General features: G+C 42.7%; 1 protein-coding gene across 10 annotated transcripts in view; it reads left to right on the top strand.

Moving 5' to 3' along the window:
• Positions 1-18,983, top strand: part of LOC123505526 (glutamate receptor ionotropic, NMDA 2B-like) — a 218,751-nt gene extending 199,768 nt beyond the window's left edge. For 4 of the 10 annotated variants that reach the window (XM_045256920.1, XM_045256922.1, XM_045256921.1 and 1 more), the window contains 4 exons: positions 3,759-3,949; positions 13,081-13,185; positions 13,630-13,708; positions 14,122-18,983. In XM_045256920.1, coding sequence (XP_045112855.1) covers positions 3,759-3,949; positions 13,081-13,185; positions 13,630-13,708; positions 14,122-14,247 — 501 coding nt within the window. In that variant the 3' untranslated portion in view covers positions 14,248-18,983. Of the gene's footprint in view, positions 1-3,758; positions 3,950-13,067; positions 13,186-13,629; positions 13,746-14,121 lie in introns of those variants that run through there. The other 6 variants (XM_045256924.1, XR_006675181.1, XR_006675183.1 and 3 more) reach the window with 6 other exon arrangements.
• The last annotated feature ends 559 nt before the right edge of the window (positions 18,984-19,542 follow it).

Here is a 19,542-nt window from a genome sequence, read left to right on the forward strand (position 1 = left end):
GAACAAGAAGAACAAGAACAAGATAATGATGATGATGATGAAGAAGGAGATGAAGCAGGGACACATTGGAAGAAGAAGAAGAAGAAGAAGAAGAAGAAGAAGAAGAAGAAGAAGAAGAAGAAGAAGAAAGAAAAGAAGAAGAAGAAGAAGAAGAAGAAGAAGAAGAAGAAGAAGAAGAAGAAGAAGAAGAAGAAGAGGTAACAGGAAGAGGAGGAGGAGGAGGAGGAGGAGGAGGAGGAGGAGGAGGAGGCAGAGGAGGAAGGAATTCGCGGTAAAGAGAAATAGAATGAGGGAAGATGAGGAAAAATGGCTCTAGGAGAAAGGAAAACTAAGGATTGAAAGGACTTGAGGAAAGGAGAGAAGGAATTTCGGTTTAATTTACTACCACCACCCTGCTTCTCTTCCCTTCCCTTCCCTTCCCTTCCTTGCCTTCCTTGCCTTGCCTTGCCTTGCCTTGCCCTTATATGACCAGGTATTGTCTTTCTCCACCGCCTCCTCCCTTCCTCTTATCAATACTCCCAAAGCGATCTCCTCTATTCCCTCTCTATATCACTTCCTTTCTTCACCTCCTTCGTTATCAGGCCTCTCTTCATACCAACATTTTTTTCTATTATTATATTCCATGTGTGTGTGTGTGTGTGTGTGTGTGTGTGTGTGTGTGTGTGTGTGTGTGTTCTTTTCCTCTTGTATTTGGCAAAGTTTAACAAGTCCATTCATTAAACTTGCTCGCTATCGCCTCTATAATTTTCAGTTTATAATTGGTAAAGTTGTTTTATTCATCCACTATATTCATTAACTTGTTCTTCTATCGCCTGTGTTATTTTTTTTTCTAAAGTCTTTCACGGAGCAGTCTCTCTCTCTCTCTCTCTCTCTCTCTCTCTCTCTCTCTCTCTCTCTCTCTCTCTCTCTCTCTCTCTCTCTCTCTCTCTTTCTGGGCTCCCGGCTCCCTAAGTGCACCCTCTCCTTTGGGATTTCACTCAATCACCCCAGACAAAGTTAATAAAGGGTCACCTCCTTTCCTTTCTTCCCTCCTGTCTCTCTCTCTCTCTCTCTCTCTCTCTCTCTCTCTCTCTCTCTCTCTCTCTCTCTCTCTCTCTCTCTCTCTCTCTCTCTCTTCTCTTCTGTGTGTGTGTGTGTGTGTGTGTGTGTGTGTGTGTGTGTGTGTGTGTGTGTGTGTGTGTGTGTGTGTGTGTATGTACCTTCACATCTCTATCTTTCTTTCTTTACCCCTTCAATTCGGCATTTTTCATTGTTTCCCATTCCTTCTTTTGTTCCTTCATTCATCTCAGGTCTTCTCTCTCTCTCTCTCTCTCTCTCTCTCTCTCTCTCTCTCTCTCTCTCTCTCTCTCTCTCGTGACAGTGGCGTGGTCAGATGTACGATACAACTCTCAGTCTAAACAAAACCTGATCATGTTGAAGTGAGCCACGGAATAATAAATAACGCTACGTACGAAATATCAGGTGAGGCGAAGAGAACAGTCATTAAGAGAGTGAACAGCGATGAGAGAGGACTAGTGAGGGACGCTGTGCTTTCCTTCACCCACGCCACAGCACCACCACGCGTCCCTCGGTGTTGTCATCAAGGGAACTTTTGAAAAATCTTCCCAAATAAAACACTGCGAGTAAAGATTTCAGGACAGCAGTAAGCTTCTGTTTTTAAGGGAGTTTTTTTCTTTCTTTTTTTTTCATGTGTGGAGTAAAAGACGTAATCCTACACTGTTGTTGCTAATTTGGTCTGTTCTTTGTTTTGTGATGAGAGAAAGAAAGAGAGAGAGAGAGAGAGAGAGAGAGAGAGAGAGAGAGAGAGAGAGAGAGAGAGAGAGAGAGAGAGAGAGAGAAACTAGAGAGATTAGCTATACATTTTACTTATTTGATTTCTTGAGAGAGAGAGAGAGAGAGAGAGAGAGAGAGAGAGAGAGAGAGAGAGAGAGAGAGAGAGAGAGAGAGAGAGAGAGAGAGAGAGAGAGAGAGAGAGAGAGAGAGAGAGAGAGAGAGAGAAAACTATTGTGTGATTATTAAAAGCTATACATTTTTACTTATTTGATTTCTTGAGAGAGAGAGAGAGAGAGAGAGAGAGAGAGAGAGAGAGAGAGAGAGAGAGAGAGAGAGAGAGAGAGAGATTGTGTGAGAGAGAGAGAGAGAGAGAGAGAGAGAGAGAGAGAGAGAGAGAGAGAGAGAGAGAGAGAGAGAGAGAGAGAGAGAGAGAAAGTATGCAACTTATTTATTTATTTATTCTAATGAAGAAGGTTTCATGTAATACCGTTGAGAAATCACACACACACACACACACACACACACACACACACACACACACACACACACACACACACACACACACACACACACACACACACACACACACAAGCAGCAGCAACACAAGTCTCCAAATAATTTCACGGGTAATTTAACTTTTGTGAATGTTGCGTCTCGAGATTCCACGTTGGGGGATTTTGGCTCCGACATTATGGCAGTCATGGGGAATACAGATGCCTTCCCTTTCCTTAAAGAAAACGGGGGAGAAAAACAGCCCGAGTAAAAAGAGTTGGGAAATGAAAAATCTTACGCAACGGATGGTAAAAAGTAAGAAAAGAAAACGAGAGAGAAAAAAAAATGAAGGAATGCGAAGGGAAAATTTAGAAAAGTAATTAAGAAGTCAAGACAAAAGAATGAGTTAGGAAGGAAGGAAGGAAGGAAGGAAGGGAAAGAAGAAAATGCGAAGCAGGAGTAATGTAAAGTAGTGGCACCGAAAGACGAAAGAGAAGAAGGAAATTAAATAAACAAGGAAAAGAAACGAAGATAGAGAAAAAAGGAAGTGTGGTGATAGAAGACGATGGGAATGGAAAACAAATCAAGAGGAAAAATTAAAAGAAACTAGGGAAGAAGAAAAATGTGTTATATATATATATATATATATATATATATATATAGAGAGAGAGAGAGAGAGAGAGAGAGAGAGAGAGAGAGAGGAAGGAAAAAAGCCATGGAGTCACAGAGTAAACAGAGAGAGAGAGAGAGAGCAATAAACGGATGAAGGTAGTGGAAAAGAGAGAGAGAGAGAGAGAGAGAGAGAGAGAGAGAGAGAGAGAGAGAGAGAGAGAGAGAGAGAGAGAGAGAGAGAAGTGGAATGAAAGGAAAGAGAGGGAGGCAAGGTCAGAAATAGCAAGGAAATTAGAGGAAAGCAAAGACAGAGAGGAAGGGAGAAAGGGAGGGAGGGAGGGAGGGACTCGAAGGACAAGACTTCATTAGCTGAGTGACAAAACTTCCTTCTTTATCAACCCTAACGAATCATTGATGGGCTTCTTATTCTAAGGTGATGTGTGTGTGTGTGTGTGTGTGTGTGTGTGTGTGTGTGTGTGTGTGTGTGTGTGTGTGTGTGTGTGTGTGTGAGAGAGAGGAGAGAGAGAGAGAGAGAGAGAGAGAGAGAGAGAGAGAGAGAGAGAGAGAGAGAAACAGAAGAACCTAACAAAACCAAAGACAAAACGAAAAAAAAATCACTATTTGTTATTCATTAAAATTAACCACCATCTCTTCCTCCTCCTCCTCCTCCTCCTCCTCTTCCTCCTCCTCCTCCTCCTCCCCCTCCTCCTATCATACATTCTCATCCTTATCCATTACCAACATCCCTCCCTCTCTCTCTCTCTCTCTCTCTCTCTCTCTCTCTCTCTCTCTCTCTCACCACCACCATCACCACCACCACCACCACCACTACCACTACTACCACCACCACCACCATTACCACTTCCTCCCTTCCCTCACAGAGCATGGGCAAGTCTCTGAGCCTGCGGGGGGCGGTGCAAGAGGCGCAGGACGTACTGAGGACCCACCGCTGCCAGGATCCGCTGTGCGACACCCACCTGTGGCGCGTGAAGCACGAGCTGGACATGGCACGCCTGCGCATCCACCACTTAGAGCGCCAGATGGTCACTCACGGACTCAGACCAGCCGCCAAGTGAGTCCCCTCCTTCAATGCCGCAAGTGTGGTGGAGGACACTTCTACTTCTGCTTCTTCTGCTTCTTCTGTTTGTGTTGAGTCTTCATTAGTTGGTCTCACGGTTGTGTTATGGTACTTAATTGGTCTCTGTCAACTTATTTTGAATTATTTATTCCTGTTTTTCTTTTTATCTAGTTCCTCCTTCAAAGCAACAAATGTGATGCAGGACGCTCTTTCTACTTCTTCTGTTGTGTTATGGTAGTTAGTTGGTCTTTGTCTCTTTATTTTTTTAGTTTTTTGTCTTGTTTTTTTTCAGGACGCTTCTTCTCTTGTCGTTGAGTCTTCATTAGTTAGTCTCTCGGTTGTGTTTTGGAGTTAATTAGTCTCTGTCTCTTTATTTTGTAGGGTTTTTGTTTCCTATTTTCTTTTTGTATTCTTCAGTCTTCCCTTCAAAGCAGCAAATGTGGTCTACAACGCTTTTTTTTCTTCTGGTTCTTCATTAGTAAGCGTCTCTGGGTTGTATTAAGCTAGTTTGTTAGTCTCTGTACCGTATTCTGAAACGCTTTGCTCTCTCCCCGTGACTGCTTTCCAAAGGCTGAAGTTGAATATATTCGTGTTCTTAAGAGCATTTTTACGGTTCTGGTGATAGATTGCCAGCATTTCTAGCTTAGTAAAAGGAGAAATTGTCTTGAAAATCCGACTAGTTGTCTCTGTGGCCTTGGAAAACTGTCGCAGTGAGACAATAGCGTTTCTGAATACGGATGTCTGTCTCTTTACTTTGTTTATATTGTTTCTTGTTTTTCTCAGTTATCTATTTCTCTTTGTTCTCGTTGGGTTTAAGAGTATTTACTTGTCTCCCTCTTCGTTGGTGTAGTTGCTTTTCTTTTTTAGCATTGTTGTTTTTCGTTCTCTTTTCTTCTTCTATATTAGATTATGTAAAGCTAATCTCTTTCTCTCTTCTCTTTACTTTCTCGTTAGTTTTAAGTTGGCTATTCTTTGGAAGGCTTTTTCTTCTCTCTCTTTTACTTGGTCTCCTTAATTTCCTTGCTCAGAATTGGTGTTTTGTTACATTTTTTCTTTGAGTGTGTCAGATTAGATTATTCAAGACTTCTATTCTCACACATCATCTTTTCCCAGGACAGCTGTTTCTTCTGTCTTGACGTTAAGTGAGGTTTTTTTTTTTATTATTTCCAGTGATTTGACTTGTTGGATTTCCTTTTCGCTTATCTCCTTCCACTCCTTTTTTTTTCGAATCTGAATGAATAAATGTTTCTCCACTGTTAGGCGAGTCTCCTTTTCTTTTCTTCCGGCTAACCATACGCCTATAGACAAAGCCCGCCACACTCACTCTGATAATGACGTATTTCCTCATCGCAAAATAAACCAATTCTGTCACCGTATCGACTCGGGAGGGGAAAAAATGAGAGTTACACAATAGGGTGCAGATAGGGTAAAAAAAAAAATGGTTCCATCAAGATAAATGCGACACGAAAAAATTGGAAGACACCCGAGGGAGGATAGAAAAATGTGCTTTTTAACCCAGCCAGTGATTGATGAAGGCCTCACTACACGACCAGAGGAAGGCCAAGCTGCTCCAGGCAATGGCTAGTGACACACGGCGAGGTGGAAGGCAAGGCAGAGGAGAACCGAAGGAGTGTAAAGGAGGAAGGGGATGAGAAAGGAAGCTGGGATGGATGGAAAGGAAGTAGTGGTGGAGGACAAGGGGAAGGAAGAGAAAGGATTGATGATTGGGGCAAAGAATAAGGAAGGTGATGTCAGCGGATGTGCCTGGAAGAAAAACGGTGATTATTTGAAGGGTGGTGATCCCTTATAACAACACAAGACTACCCAATCAAACACACACCAAAAAGAACAAAATTAGAAAGAAAAAAAAAACGAAAATGGCCACTTAGCTTGCCGTTCCTTAAAACTCGAAGGAAAAAAGTTTAGAAAAGTTAACCAATTTAGTTACAAACATATCTTGAAACTTCCTTTTTCCAAGAGTTCAAGTTCCAGGAAAGTAAAATAGCAAGAGGTTCTGGATGGCTACTGGGAGCTACTGTGGGTTGCTGGAGGCTGAAGGGGACGAGAGTAGCAGAGGGACAGAGGGCTGGTGAGCGGTAAGTGAAGACTAGGGCTGCCCATTACTGAAGCATATAGGCTTACATAGTTGTCTATATGCTTTGGCCCAATACAAGGTGAGGCAGCGATTTCAGGGACGAGCTGTAATGGGTTAGGCTGAGCTATGATAGAGTGATGCACTGGATTACAATTCGATTATCTGTCTGTTTTTTTTTTCTCTCCTTTTTCCGTAATCACTTCAATACTGAGACCCATTTTTACCTGGATTTTTGAGTGCGATTAGATTATTTTATTTACATTAGGAAGGATCTATGGAGGTCAGAAGATTAATGGCCACGGTCTTCACTATTCTAATCTCCCACGTGAGTTTCTCAAGCTGCAGAAAATAGTAAGCAAAATGAATATGGAAACGCGTCATGGTACTGAAGAGATTAACCCCATCAGTACCAGGACTCATTTTCATATTTATTCTACTTACTATTTGGTGATTTTATACAGCTACAGATACTTGCGTGGGAGTTAGAATTGTGAAGAGTGAGGCCGTTAAAATTCTGACCTCCACAGATGTAAATGTAAATAAAATGGTCTAATCACACCCAAAACTCAAGGTAAGAATGGGTCCCAGTACTGAAGGATTTAATTCTATGAGAAAAGTATATATATATATATATATATATATATATATATATATATATATATATATATATATATATATATATATATATATATATATATATATATATATATATATATATATATCTCTCTCTCTCTCTCTCTCTCTCTCTCTCTCTCTCTCTCTCTCTCTCTCTCTCTCTCTCTCTCTCTCTCTCTCTCTCTCTCTCTCTCTCTCTCTCTCTCTCTCTCTCTCTCTCTCTCTCTCTGACGAGGGAAGAGCACAAAGCACCCGGTATCAAAAAGTCTCGCTGGTGTACAAGTTTCCCTCATATTCCATTGTGAGGGAAATGGTAAAGTTTCTGAGCTGCGCACTTGGTGGAAATATTGCAGTTTTCCTCACTTAGCACACGATCTGGAACACTTAATACATATCACGTTACGAGTACCTACTGGCGGCAGCAGGCGACGATATTACGCCCGAAGGGTCTCTTGTGTCTCTCTCGCCAATGTTTGAAGCAATAAGGAAGGGTAAGGATATGAAGGACTTCCTGGAAAGACGATTTGTTGTTGTTGTTTTTTTGTCAACGATCGCCTTAGATGAAATGATGCCAAAGCGAGTGAAGATTTAATTTGCGACTTTCTTACCAAGCGTTCTCCATTCCTGAGTGTTTCGTCCTTGTTATCTAATCAGCTCAGTTCTTCAAGTATGCAATTAAACTCATTAGCTACAAGAATTTCACCTCTTTCATGTATCCGAGTCCTCACTCTCTAAAGTTCAGACGAACACTTAGACAGAATTAATTAATCTTGATACAATTCTTTAATATTTGGAATTACGCCATTATCTTCTGAAGGGTCTGATTAATCCGTCCCATATAACACTTTTTCTACTTTGCCTAATACGGAAGCTAGATTTATGGGTCTGTTTTTCCCCGTCAGTCCAGCATTAGCCTTTGAATAGATCGAGGTTAGGCGAGTTAGCTTTTTGTCTGAGGATGAGAAGCTGACTCGAGTAATCCTGAACTATGTCTTGATGGGGTTTGAGTGAAATATTTGAAGGCTACATCGGATAGCTGAAGGTATCTAGAAGTATTAAAAAGAGGTTATTGTGAAGAGGAAACGAGGAGGAGGAGGAGCATCTTGTCTAAAGAAGAGAGGTTAACACGAGTAACCCTAAACTATGTCTTGGTGGGGTTTGTGTGAAATATTTGAAGGTTACATCGGATAGCTTAAGGTATCTAGAAGTATTCAAAGACGTTATTGTGAAGAGGAAAGGAGGGGGAGGAGCATCTTGTCTGAGGATGAGAAGGTAATACAAATATATATACCTTGGTGAGTTTTGAGTGAGATATTTGAAGGTAACATGGAATAACTAAAGGTATCTAGAAGTATTTAAAAGAGGTTATTGTGAAGGCGAAAAGGGAAAAGGAGGAGGCGCATTTTCTCCGAGGAAGAGAAGTTAGCAGAATAACCCCAAAATATGTCTCGGTGGGGTTTGGTCAAAGTTGTGTTGGTTGTATATGAATGGTTACTACGAGGAGAAAAAGGAGAAACATGAAAAAAACAAAAAAAAACAAGGATTACAAGGACAGCCAAAAAACATCAAAACTCAAGCTCACAGCGAGATTATTCGTTAACTACACATACAGGACAAGAAAAGAAGAACACTAAAGATGAGAATAAATAGAAAGAGAAGGTGTATAAAAAGAACAAAAACACCAACAACAAGAAAGAAAAAACTAAGGCATCAGAAATAGAAAGAAGCAGCATCAGTACCAGCAACATAACTAGATGATGAATGAAACATAAGAGGCGGAGGTGAAGGATGATACGGACAAAGAGCAGGAGGAACACACAGAAAAAGAATACATAATGGGAAGCTTTGGGAGAGGAAGACAATATTGTTATGCCCAACTTTTAGAGGTAATTTTATCTACATTTTACAGGAGGAGGAGGAGGAGGAGGAGGAGGAGAAGGAGGAGGAGGAGGAGGAGAAGGAGGAGAAGGAGAAAGAACAATAATAACTACTATTACTTCTACTACAACTACTACACCTACTACTACTACTACTACTACTACTACTACTACTACTACTACTACTACTACTACTACTACTAACGCAACAGCCAAGAACAAGAATTCAAAGAGAAAGATTAGTATGATGAAAAAAAGAAAAAAGTGTACTCTATGCGGAAGAGGAAGATAGGAGGAGGAGGAGGAGGAGGAGGAGGAGGAGGAGGAGGAGGAGGATCATGTATGAGCCTCCCCAAAGCTTCACAAGAGAAAATCTTCATAAAAGCGAGAGGTTTTAAGAATGTTTCCATGTTGTCCATTAGAAAGACTCTCTCTCTCTCTCTCTCTCTCTCTCTCTCTCTCTCTCTCTCTCTCTCTCTCTCTCTCTTCTCTGTAGTTAGGTAAGTTATCTCTACCTGTAATACTTTTCTTCTCTTCCTTCCTTCAGTCTTTCCTTCCTTCCTTCCTTCCTTCCCTCCCTCCTTCCTTCTTTCATTCATTTCTTCCTTCGTTCCTTCCTTCCTTTCTCCAAGCCATTAACTTTTTCATCACTGTTTTCTCATCTCATTCTTCTTTCTGTCACCCCTTTGTTATCACAGAATCTCTCTCTCTCTCTCTCTCTCTCTCTCTCTCTCTAAAGCAAAATCAGACGTAAATATTATTATAAAAAGAGGAAATTGGAAAAAAAAATCGTGTAAAGCGAAGGAAACTATTAAAATATCCGCGTGAGTTACATGTTTATACTTTTTTCCTCTTTTCCTCCCTTTCTTTTGTTCTCTCTCTCTCTCTCTCTCTCTCTCTCTCTCTCTCTCTCTCTCTCTCTCTCTCTCTCTCTCTCTCTCTTTTTTTTTTCCTGGCTGGGAGTATTATCACGCGTTGCATCGGCAAGGGAATCATTGACGCAACATTGCTAATGGTCATGCAGGAAACTCAACTCTACTTACATACAGTGTGGCGTTAACTGGGGAACTGCAGCGCTTGTTTATGCTTTCACTTCCGCCAATGACCAGTATTTATTTTCCAACAAACGATAAGTAATAAACAGCTCGGTGCACCTTCCCCACACCTTGTCGCCTCCTTGTCGTTGGGAATTGTAATGCTGTAATGTATCGACAGTTTTGCTCTACTTTGACTGGTTTCTAAGTGAAGTCATTATGCAAAAGAACTGATTGATTTACTGTGTGGAATGTGACGGCAATGCTGTGACTAGCATGCCTAGCGTTACCCCAATTTGAATTCAAGATTGGACGGTCGGCGGTGTTCATCCTTTCCTCAGGTTGGCCAATAAATGAAATACCTGGGGAGTCCTGGGAAAGGTAAACTGTGCAGCCCGAATGTCACAGAGGTCCTGCGTTCCGGGTTAAAGGACTAGCATTAGCTCAAAGGCAGAGGAGACGGAGATGAGCGCTGAGGCCACGTGAAATTGTGGCATGTGTCTTTTACTTTACTAACTTTAACAGCGGAGTCAAAAAATGCTGAGCCAAAGACTCAGAAAGTTTGATGAACAGCAAAACTATATTTTTACCAACATCGCCATGACGATAAAATTTCCCCACGATGCAAACAGGCGGTACATCATATATACTTCAATCAATCATGGGGGCCTACGCCTGGGGGCGTATCGCCTCGCCTACTCTATGGCGCCACTCCAGTGTCATATATAGTTGAAGAAAAAGAAAAAAAAGCCAGGTTCTCATTGAGACGGGCAGACAATAGATTGCGTAAGGTTTCATTCACAGCCAAATCCAATGACTGGCCGTCTTAGAGCGAATCGAGAGGAGCGGGAGTGTTTTCGCAGTAACTCAACACCTCCGCTGAGCGCATCACGCGGCTCCTCAGTGACACTTCGACAAAACGTGTGGCGCTGTTTGTCCTCTCGTGTATCCTTGCTTGTCGTGGCGAGGACGCGAGGAGGCCGCGTGGGGCCTCTCAAGTAGGCTCAGGGAGGTGACAGCACTGCAGGTGGGCGCTAGGAGAGACTTAGTGTGGCTCAGAAAGGGGCAAGGAGGCTTAGTAGGGACTCAGGTAGGAGAGAACGAGAATATTTGAAGCTCTGACGAGGCTTAAAGCACCGGAGAGGGGGTGGCGGAGAGGAGGAGTGGGGGAGTACTTGAAGCTTGAAAGCAGAAAAGAACGGGTCCTCAGGAGACTGTGAAGAGTGGACTGAGGAAGGAGAATGTGTGTATTAAACCGAAGGAGGAAGGAACAGGTGGCGCAGGAGGGGTGTTGAAGTGGATCTGGAAGACAAAGCGTGGTGGCTGCGGAGAGTGGCTGTTTAGTGGACGGGAAAGTGGAGTGGTCAACAGCAGGGTGGAGAAGATGCATAGAGTGGGAAGATCAGGTGAGCAGGAAGTGGAATGGTGAAGGTGCAGACGGGAGGGAAAGAGTAGCAAGCGGCGGCGGTGGCGTGCGGTGGAGTGTGAGGGAAAAGTGGAGGTTTGTGAGGCAGGACGGATGGGATACTGAAGCAATTAGTGGGTGGAATGTTCCAATGCAAAAAATGTGAAAGAAATATGGCGCGGGGATGGATGGCGGTACAAAGGCAGGGAGAGGGGTAGACCATGGGACAGAGAGAGAGAGAGAGAGAGAGAGAGAGAGAGAGAGAGAGAGAGAGAGAGAGAGAGAGAGAGAGAGAGAGAGAGAGAGAGAGAGAGGTGGGGGTTTAGGGGGGAGACGTACATAGGGGAGCTTAAGTCTATAATCACCACACCCATTCAATCATCCTGGACTTTTGGAAAAAATCAAAACCAAAATTCCATATGTAATTTGGAATGAGGGGAACAGGGCCGCCGCGTGGACCTTCTCTTTGTGGTTATGTAATACGTGAAATTCCATATTATTCCCTTTCCTCGTGTTTTATATTCATTCCTCCCTATACTCGCCCCATTCGTTCCTTTCCTTCCACCAGAAAAGAGAATAATGCTAATCTTCAAACAAAATGAAATGAAATGAAAGCTGCACCGTACATTTGCACTGGAGTCTGGGAAATGCATCGCTGTGTCGCTGTGTGTCTTGATTCATTTGTATCTTATGTATTTGAAGCGGAAGATGCACTCACTGTTCGCGCTTGAACCATTTCCTCTACTCTTTTCTTTTTTTTTTTTTTCCTTCTATTTTAACAGATATTGCTTCCTTTCGCTGCATTTTTTTTTTTTTACTTTTTTTTCAATGTTTTACTTTGCATCTATGTTTCTAGCGATGCATCTTTATTCCTTACTAGTATTTATTTCATTCATTCCTGCTATGCATTTTTATATACTCGTGTTATTATGATGTTTTCCTTTTATTTCTTCATCCATTGAGTAAAGATCTATTTATACATCTTTGTCCTTTTCACTCCTATTTCCACAAACTTGGCATTCATTGTACAGTTTATTATATCTTTTCACGCTTACTGTTATGGTTCATTAAACAAGGAGTCTATACAACAACAATATATTCAAGTATGGGATTCATGAACTGTATTATCATTCTTTATCTTTATTCCTATCTGTGTATTCAAAGTTTGCCTTCTTATTCCTTCATCGCCACCATCATAATTGACAATGCTCTAGTGTGTACTTCTCCACTGTTATATATGTAATACAAAAAAAGGAGCTCCATTTCTATCCCGCTTCATCTTCTCACATCCTCCCTGCTTCTTATCCTGCTACACCTTCACCCTCCTGAGTACTACACTGGAGTTTCTTTATAAAATTATTCATCACGTTATACTCTTTCCCTTTAAACCTTCCCACGCCTTGCAACATCAAAGTGTCATCCTTGGTGTTGTTTCTTGGAAGTTCAGTGTGTACTATTTCCTTTTTAATATTACAAAGGTTACATTATTGTGTGCTGTATGAAAGTCTTCCGTTTCATTGTTGTAGTCTTTGTATTCCCTCAAAGTGTGCTCTGAGTTTCTTATCATCACTGAAATTTGGGTCCATTGCATAACGCTTCATGTTCTTTTGTAACCATTAAGTGGCATAGTTTCTCTAAATTCCTTATTAACATTCAAACAAGTACAAGTATTTTCCCTGCATATTACCTATTACATATTGATACATATATTTCTCCCATTGATAAGTTTACTAAAAATCTGTAAAAAAAAACATCCCTTCCTCCGTGTTTCATGGATTGATAACAGCACTCTGACGTCATTGATTCACCGTTAGAGTTCTTTATTTACTCTCAGTGTGATATTGTGAAAGTGTCACAACTCTGTGTGGTATTGGATGTCAGATCATTAAACTCCTCCCAACTACGAGCATTTCTGTGTGGTGGCATATATACTACTACTGTTACTATTATTATCATTTCTCCCTTTGCGTGGTGTTCATTTCTATTATGTGTGTGTGTGTGTGTGTGTGTGTGTGTGTGTGTGTGTGTGTGTGTGTGTGTGTGTGTGTGTGTGTGTGTGTGTGTGTGTGTGTGTGTGCGGCAACAGTGTCTCCTTGCAGGGAAGGTTCCACCCCAGCGACGCCTGACCCAAGCAAACCGAGGGAGGAGACGCGGAACCACGTGATTGCCAACGAACCAATCAGGGGTCCGCTCCTCGCCGCCAGGTGGGTCACGTCACCTCACATAACCTTACACACTCCACGTCATTACACTCATGAATCACCTTTTCCGGTCATTTACCATTATAGTCTACCCATCTACCACCACCACCACCATCACCACCTTCACCACTACTATCACTTCATTCCCGACCTCCACTGAAGTCCCCAAACCATAATGTCCGTATTTAGAAAGGATTTTTCTCTCTCCATGACTATTTTTCAAGGCCACAGAGATGATTAACGGGGTTTTTAAGAGTGTTTCTCCAGTTAACAATGTAGAAATCTTGTCACTTTGCCTCTGGAACTGTAAGAATACCCTAAAAACTCGTGTAAATATAAATAAACCCTCTTGAAATAGTGGAGGTGAGGCTCAGAAGTGTTTGAGAATACGAGCTTAAGTCTCCTTGAATCGCCTCTGTTTGAAGGCTACATTCTCGTGTCTCTAAGGACCCCAACAATCTGCGAGGCGCCTCCATCGTGTTTGTGTGGCGAGGATGATTTGCAGTCTTCTTACTCTTTCCTCGAAGTACGGAGATGATTGGATGCTGAACTCATACCCTTCTGTATGTGGGGGTGGTGGGAGTGGGAGGATAGGTGTGTGTGTGTGTGTGTGTGTGTGTGTGTGTGTGTGTGTGTGTGTGTGTGTGTGTGTGTGTGTGTGTGTGTGTGTGTGTGTGTGTGTGTGTGTGTGTGTGTGTGTGTGTGTGTGTGTGTGTGTGTGTGTGTGTGTGTGTGTGTGTCCTCTTTCGCTGCAACCATAAACCCTCTCTCTCTCTTTCTCGTGCCGGATAGATCTCCAGTATCCTTCTCTTACATTCTCCTCGTTTCTCTTCTTGATATATCCAAACCATCTATCTTTTGCCTCTCTAATGACCCCACATCAACATACAAGCACTGCGTCTCTCAATACTAACACTCCCTTCTCTGGTTTTTTCGCAGTGGCAGCACGAGACTTCGGAGACGAGAAGTGGCGGAGTTGGAAACCGTTCTTTGAGGTCCACACAAGACCTGGTGGCCTGGCCGACTACCACCCCGAAGGTTAAGTACTACAGGCTCAAGGTCTGAGTCACGCACTGCACGAGAGGTGATCCCTGGTCCAAGAGCGCCAAGGAATGCTTATGACTAATCTGCGTTGACTACCAAAGGAGAGATCAACGTTGCTCAATGATTACGTGTTGGTGTTGAGGTTGCACGCTGCCCAAAAGACCATCTAGATAGTTTTTAAGGGAAATGATTTGTACAGATAGATAGCTTGTCGACTTCCTCAAACTTCCTACTGCTTTTTTTCCCAGACGTAAAGCATCAGTCAGCCCTCAAGGTATCAAAAGTGAGTCAGGTACAGGTCGAGTCAGTCTACACTCTGTTAGTTCCTCCAGCTGGGTCTCTCAACTGAGGATCTTAGAAACTGAAAATAAATAAGAGATGACATTGAGAAAAAAGAAAGCGAGTAAATATATAGTAGGATTGGAAGAATAAAGATGATGAAACAAATAATGTGGTATAAAAGACTGCTAAGAATGAGGGAAAGAATCTTGTTTTAGAGTAAAAATGCAAGGGTAGGTAGAAAATTGAAAAGGAAACATGAGAGGAGGGGAGATGAAGAATGGAGAGAGAAAAACAATGATAGAAAGATTTTAAAAGATTAACGAGTAACAAAAGAAGACAACAAGTAGAATATAAAGTTATCACGAACCTTAACTTGAGGGGAATAAAAAATAAAACAGTGTCCCTAAGTAAAACAAAACCTAGACAAAGTACAGTAAACAAAACTGATACGAATAAAACCAAAACAGAACAAAACATATAAAAAAGAAACATCTGAAATCTACCATGAACTTTACACTTGAGAGAATGAAAACAATGAGACAAAAACTGAAAAACACGTTAACTTTACACAAAATTAAGAAAAAAAAAACCCTGAAAACTTAATAAAAAAACGAAAGATAATTGGTCAAAATAAATAATACGAACCAAAATCAAAAGGGAACAAGAAGTACCAGACCACCACCTGACCCACACACGCAAACATGGTGCTACTCGTGACGTGTTCATGACCGGACTTGGCTGCTAACCTAATGACCTGACCTGACCTCACCTGGCCTGTGTCACCTCACCTGCGAATGTGTACAGGTGCTTGAAGGAGGTGCTGACGTGTGTGTGTGTGTGTGTGTGTGTGTGTGTGTGTGTGTGTGTGTGTGTGTGTGTGTGTGTGTGTGTGTGTGTGTGTGTACGTCAGAAGGCAGGAGTGGCAGGCCGTCAGGTTAATTTAGGATATATTCATACATTCGTACACATACATCAAAGTTTCCTAAGAACTTTGTTACGTGCTCCCTGAATGAAGATGTAGTGACAAATATTTTAATATTCTCATTCATATATGTGTATGTACGTGCGTACGTAGTGTGTTACCATAAAATTATGTACAAAAATGTGAATGTTTACGTGTGTGTGTGTGTGTGTGTGTGTGTGTGTGTGTGTGTGTGTGTGTGTGTGTGTGTGTGTGTGTGTGTGTGTGTGTGTGTGTGTGTGATGTGTGATAGCGTGTACATACCATTTTCCCAGAGGCATTATTACGGACACATGAGAAACAGGCGAAGAAATCTATAGGCTGCTTCTATACATCTAATAACAAATAACGTCTCATCTCCATCCCACTCCTTCCATCCCCTTCCCTTCCCTCTTTCCCTTCCCTTGCGCTGGTGAACCAACTACCCTCAACTCTCCAGCCCACCCCACCCCTGTCACAGCCGGAGACAAGGAGCAGCAATAGCACCAGGAGGAGGAGAAGGAGGAGGAGGGCGGTGCACAAAACGAGACAGCCCTTTCCCTACTGTGTCTTCGCCCTGGACGGCTGGCTGTCACCACACGGCCTTCCTTGAGAGTCTTCTGAGTCTACTATGAGTCTTAGGCCTGTATTCTTAAACGCTTTGCTCTCTTTCCATCACTACTTTCCAAGGGCTCTAGTTGGAGATGTTCATGTTTTTAAGGGTATTCTTATGGTTTCGGTGATGGACTGACAAAATTTATAGATTGTTATAAGGAGAAACTATCTTGAAAACCTGGCTGGTCGTCTCTATGGCCTTGGAAAACTACCGTGGTGAGAGAGCATGGCTTTTCTGAATACGGGCGTAAGTCTTCTATGACGCCGCACTCATTTCGATGTGACGTGTGATTGTGGATTTTTGAAGCGGTTTCTGTGGCGTCACGCTGATGTCACGGGTATCGCAGCCCAGTGTTTGTGAAGTCTGGAAATTGTTGCGATTGTGTGGCTGTGTGCACTCCCTCGTTCTGCCCAGTAAGCGCCCCGCCATAGGACTTCCCTGGTTGATAAGGCCCGTATTCTGAAACACTTCCGCGCCGCACCTTCACTATTTTGAAAGGGCTCTAGTTGAAGTGATACGGGTTTTTAAGAAGGTTTTTGTAATTCTAGTGACGTGTTAACAAGTTTTCTGCATTATCAACAGGACAAATATTCCGTAAAACTCGGCTAATCGTCTCTGTAGTCTTTAAAAATGGTCGCGGTAAGAGAGGGAAACGTTTCTGAATATGGCGCTGAGTACGAGTGTGTTTATTATTGTGTGCCTGGCGGATGAGGGGCGAGGTGGAGCGAGGCAGAAAATCAAAAGAGTATATTCATATTTTTCTCCCATTCCTTTTTGGTGAATTCGTTACTTATTCAAGTCGGTGTTTGTTGGGATTTGTTGGTGTGTTCGTTATTCCTTTTTTATTCACGGACGGATTGAAAGGTTTGGGTTGGAAGGTAGGAACATAAGAGCCAATGTAAAAACCTGTCTGTCAATGTCTTTCACGCTGCACATACGTCCCGCGTCCACCGCTCAGCTGGCAACAAACAACGTGTAATGCTACATCAACACAATTTCCTGACTCCACTTTGCTAGCGCTCCTTGTCGCTAGAAGTATTTTATTAAGCCTCTTATTAGAAAAAAAAAGACTCTTATCACTTCATTATTATTTCATGCTCAATACTCGGAGGATTTCCAAAGGACAAAACATAATACGAAACACCCTACGCTTCCAATACTCCATCGCAACGACTCTCTCTCCGACCAGTGGTGTTTTAAAGCGAATGGCACGAAATAAAAGACACAACACGGAGAAAGATACAAACCATCCCTCACTCAACAAAGCGACGCTCCACTCGCAGCAACCTTTCTTCGGCAGCAGTTTACGCCGAATTGCACCAAATTACTTTCTTCCCGAAACTTTCCTCGACCAGAAGTATTTTAAAGCAAACAGTGGAATAAAAAGCATGAATTACGAGATATACACAAGCTGACCCTCTACAAAGCGACGCTCCACTCAAAAACACCTTCCTTCGGCAACAGTTTACGTGGAATTACGGCAAATCACCTTAGAAACATACCGAGGCTTAAGATCTGTGAGGAGGAGAGTAATCTCAAACATCGTGGGAAGGGAAAGGTGGTCGTGGCGAAGCGCTGACGGATCTCGGAAAGCTTTTAAACCCATGAAAGAGGAAGGAAAGAGAGACGGGCCTTGCCGGAGACGAATTAGCAGATCAATGGTCAACGTGGAAGAGAGACGCGAGGGAAGGGAAGAAAGGAGGGAAGGAATAAAGGAAGGAAGGGCGAGCAGCAGTGAAGTTAATGAGCAAAGGAGCAAAGGTGAGAGGGAGCGAGGACATTACCACTACCTCAGCTTGGAAAAGAGGGTTCCGTTTTTTATTCAATGACTCGGTGACTGTGACTCCCTTTGATTACTGAAGGGGGAACTCGTGTATAGCCAGCACGTCATTGGTAAAGTGTTTTGTACCCTTGCTGCCGCTATACACACCGCTGGACAGACGAAAATCAATGCTAATCTTTAAATTTAGGCTAGTTTGAGATATATACAATTGAGAGACAGAAATAAGAGCAGGGTTTCTGGTGTCACTTTCTTGCATTTAGGAGCAAAACAAAACTAGAATGCTTATTAAGATGTTGATATATCTAAAATGATTATAATGGAAGTAAAACACCTTCGTCTATTAGTAACACGAGAAGAAATTGTGTGTAGAGAGTCAGATACAGAATGATGCAACCTTCAACCTGGAAACCCTCGTCCATACACTCTAACAGTTATTTGGAAGCTCAATAACGCTGCATTTTAAGGAGATAGCGTGAGAGAGGCAAGGCGGAAGGAAGGGATGGCGGCGGCAGTGGTGGTGAGGCGAGGCAGGATGTAGGAAGGAATAGAAGTGAGAGGAAGGGAAGGAAATGTGCAGAGCTTGAGTGAGGGAACAGGAAAGGATGGTGAGAGGGAGAAATGGAGGAAGGAGGCAATAAAGTGGTGAAGCAGCGAGAGATAGTGGCGAGAGGTAGGGAAAGAGAAAGGAGTAGAAGTGCAGGAAGCAAGTAGTGAAAAGGGAAAATATAGGAACGAAAGAGAGTGGTAGAGAGAGTTAAGGAGAGGGAGAGGGAAGAAAGAGTACAGGAGGTGAATGGGGAAGCTGCAAGGGATAGCGTAGTAGTGCTGTCATCATATTTTAGTCTGACAACACCTTTACGCCCTGCCTGTGTCTTTTACTCCTGAACGAGATGTAGGTAGGGGCAAGAGGAGGCTGGTGGACGGCGGGTGAGGTGAGGTGAGGTGAGGTGAGCTGAGGGCGCCGCGTTGGAAGTGTAAATCACAAACCAAACGAGGGAGAGGGAGAGGGCGCGAGAGGAAGGGAAAAAGTGTGAATAAAAATGCAACAGTGAGCTCTCTGGTTGCCCCGTGACGCTTTTCTTTCACTTCATCGGCCAGGGAGTAGTTTCGCCGGTTTGCAGATGAAGCGAAACGAGGGTAGTGAGAAAAAAAAAGGGGGCCAGGATAAAAATGAAAATACGAAGCTACTCAAGTGAACACAACAGTAATGCCTGGCAACGCCCACTACAGGTGACAGGCACCTCACTCCCTTCCTCTGCTCCTCCTCATCACGGATTTCACGACCTCTATGTTAGGATCCCTTTATTTTCTTATCGCTCTGTCATTTAGTACAACTCTTACTGTTTGGTTTCCTGCAAATACTGAAATATTTTTTTGGATTTCCTATATATAGAAACGTTCCTCCTACAAATCGAGGGGAAAATATTTGAACTGCCTACATAAAGCAACATTTTTAGGCTGACCGCAAAATAGAGGGTCCAGTTTGTACCATTGCATCTGTATCCTTAGCCACAACTGCAGCTCTGTGTACGATTTCTGACAGCGGAATTGCAGCTGGCCAGATCATCAACATCTATCCAAGAGACGTGTTACTAATGCTTACATTCACAACGCAAACGCAAAATATAGTCTCCTCGGCCTCCTGATCCCTTGACTCACAGCGTCATCAGGACCTTTGACTGCCAACCTAAACAA

This window comes from Portunus trituberculatus, chromosome 18 (genome assembly GCF_017591435.1).
Source record: "Portunus trituberculatus isolate SZX2019 chromosome 18, ASM1759143v1, whole genome shotgun sequence".
Taxonomy (NCBI): domain Eukaryota; kingdom Metazoa; phylum Arthropoda; class Malacostraca; order Decapoda; family Portunidae; genus Portunus; species Portunus trituberculatus.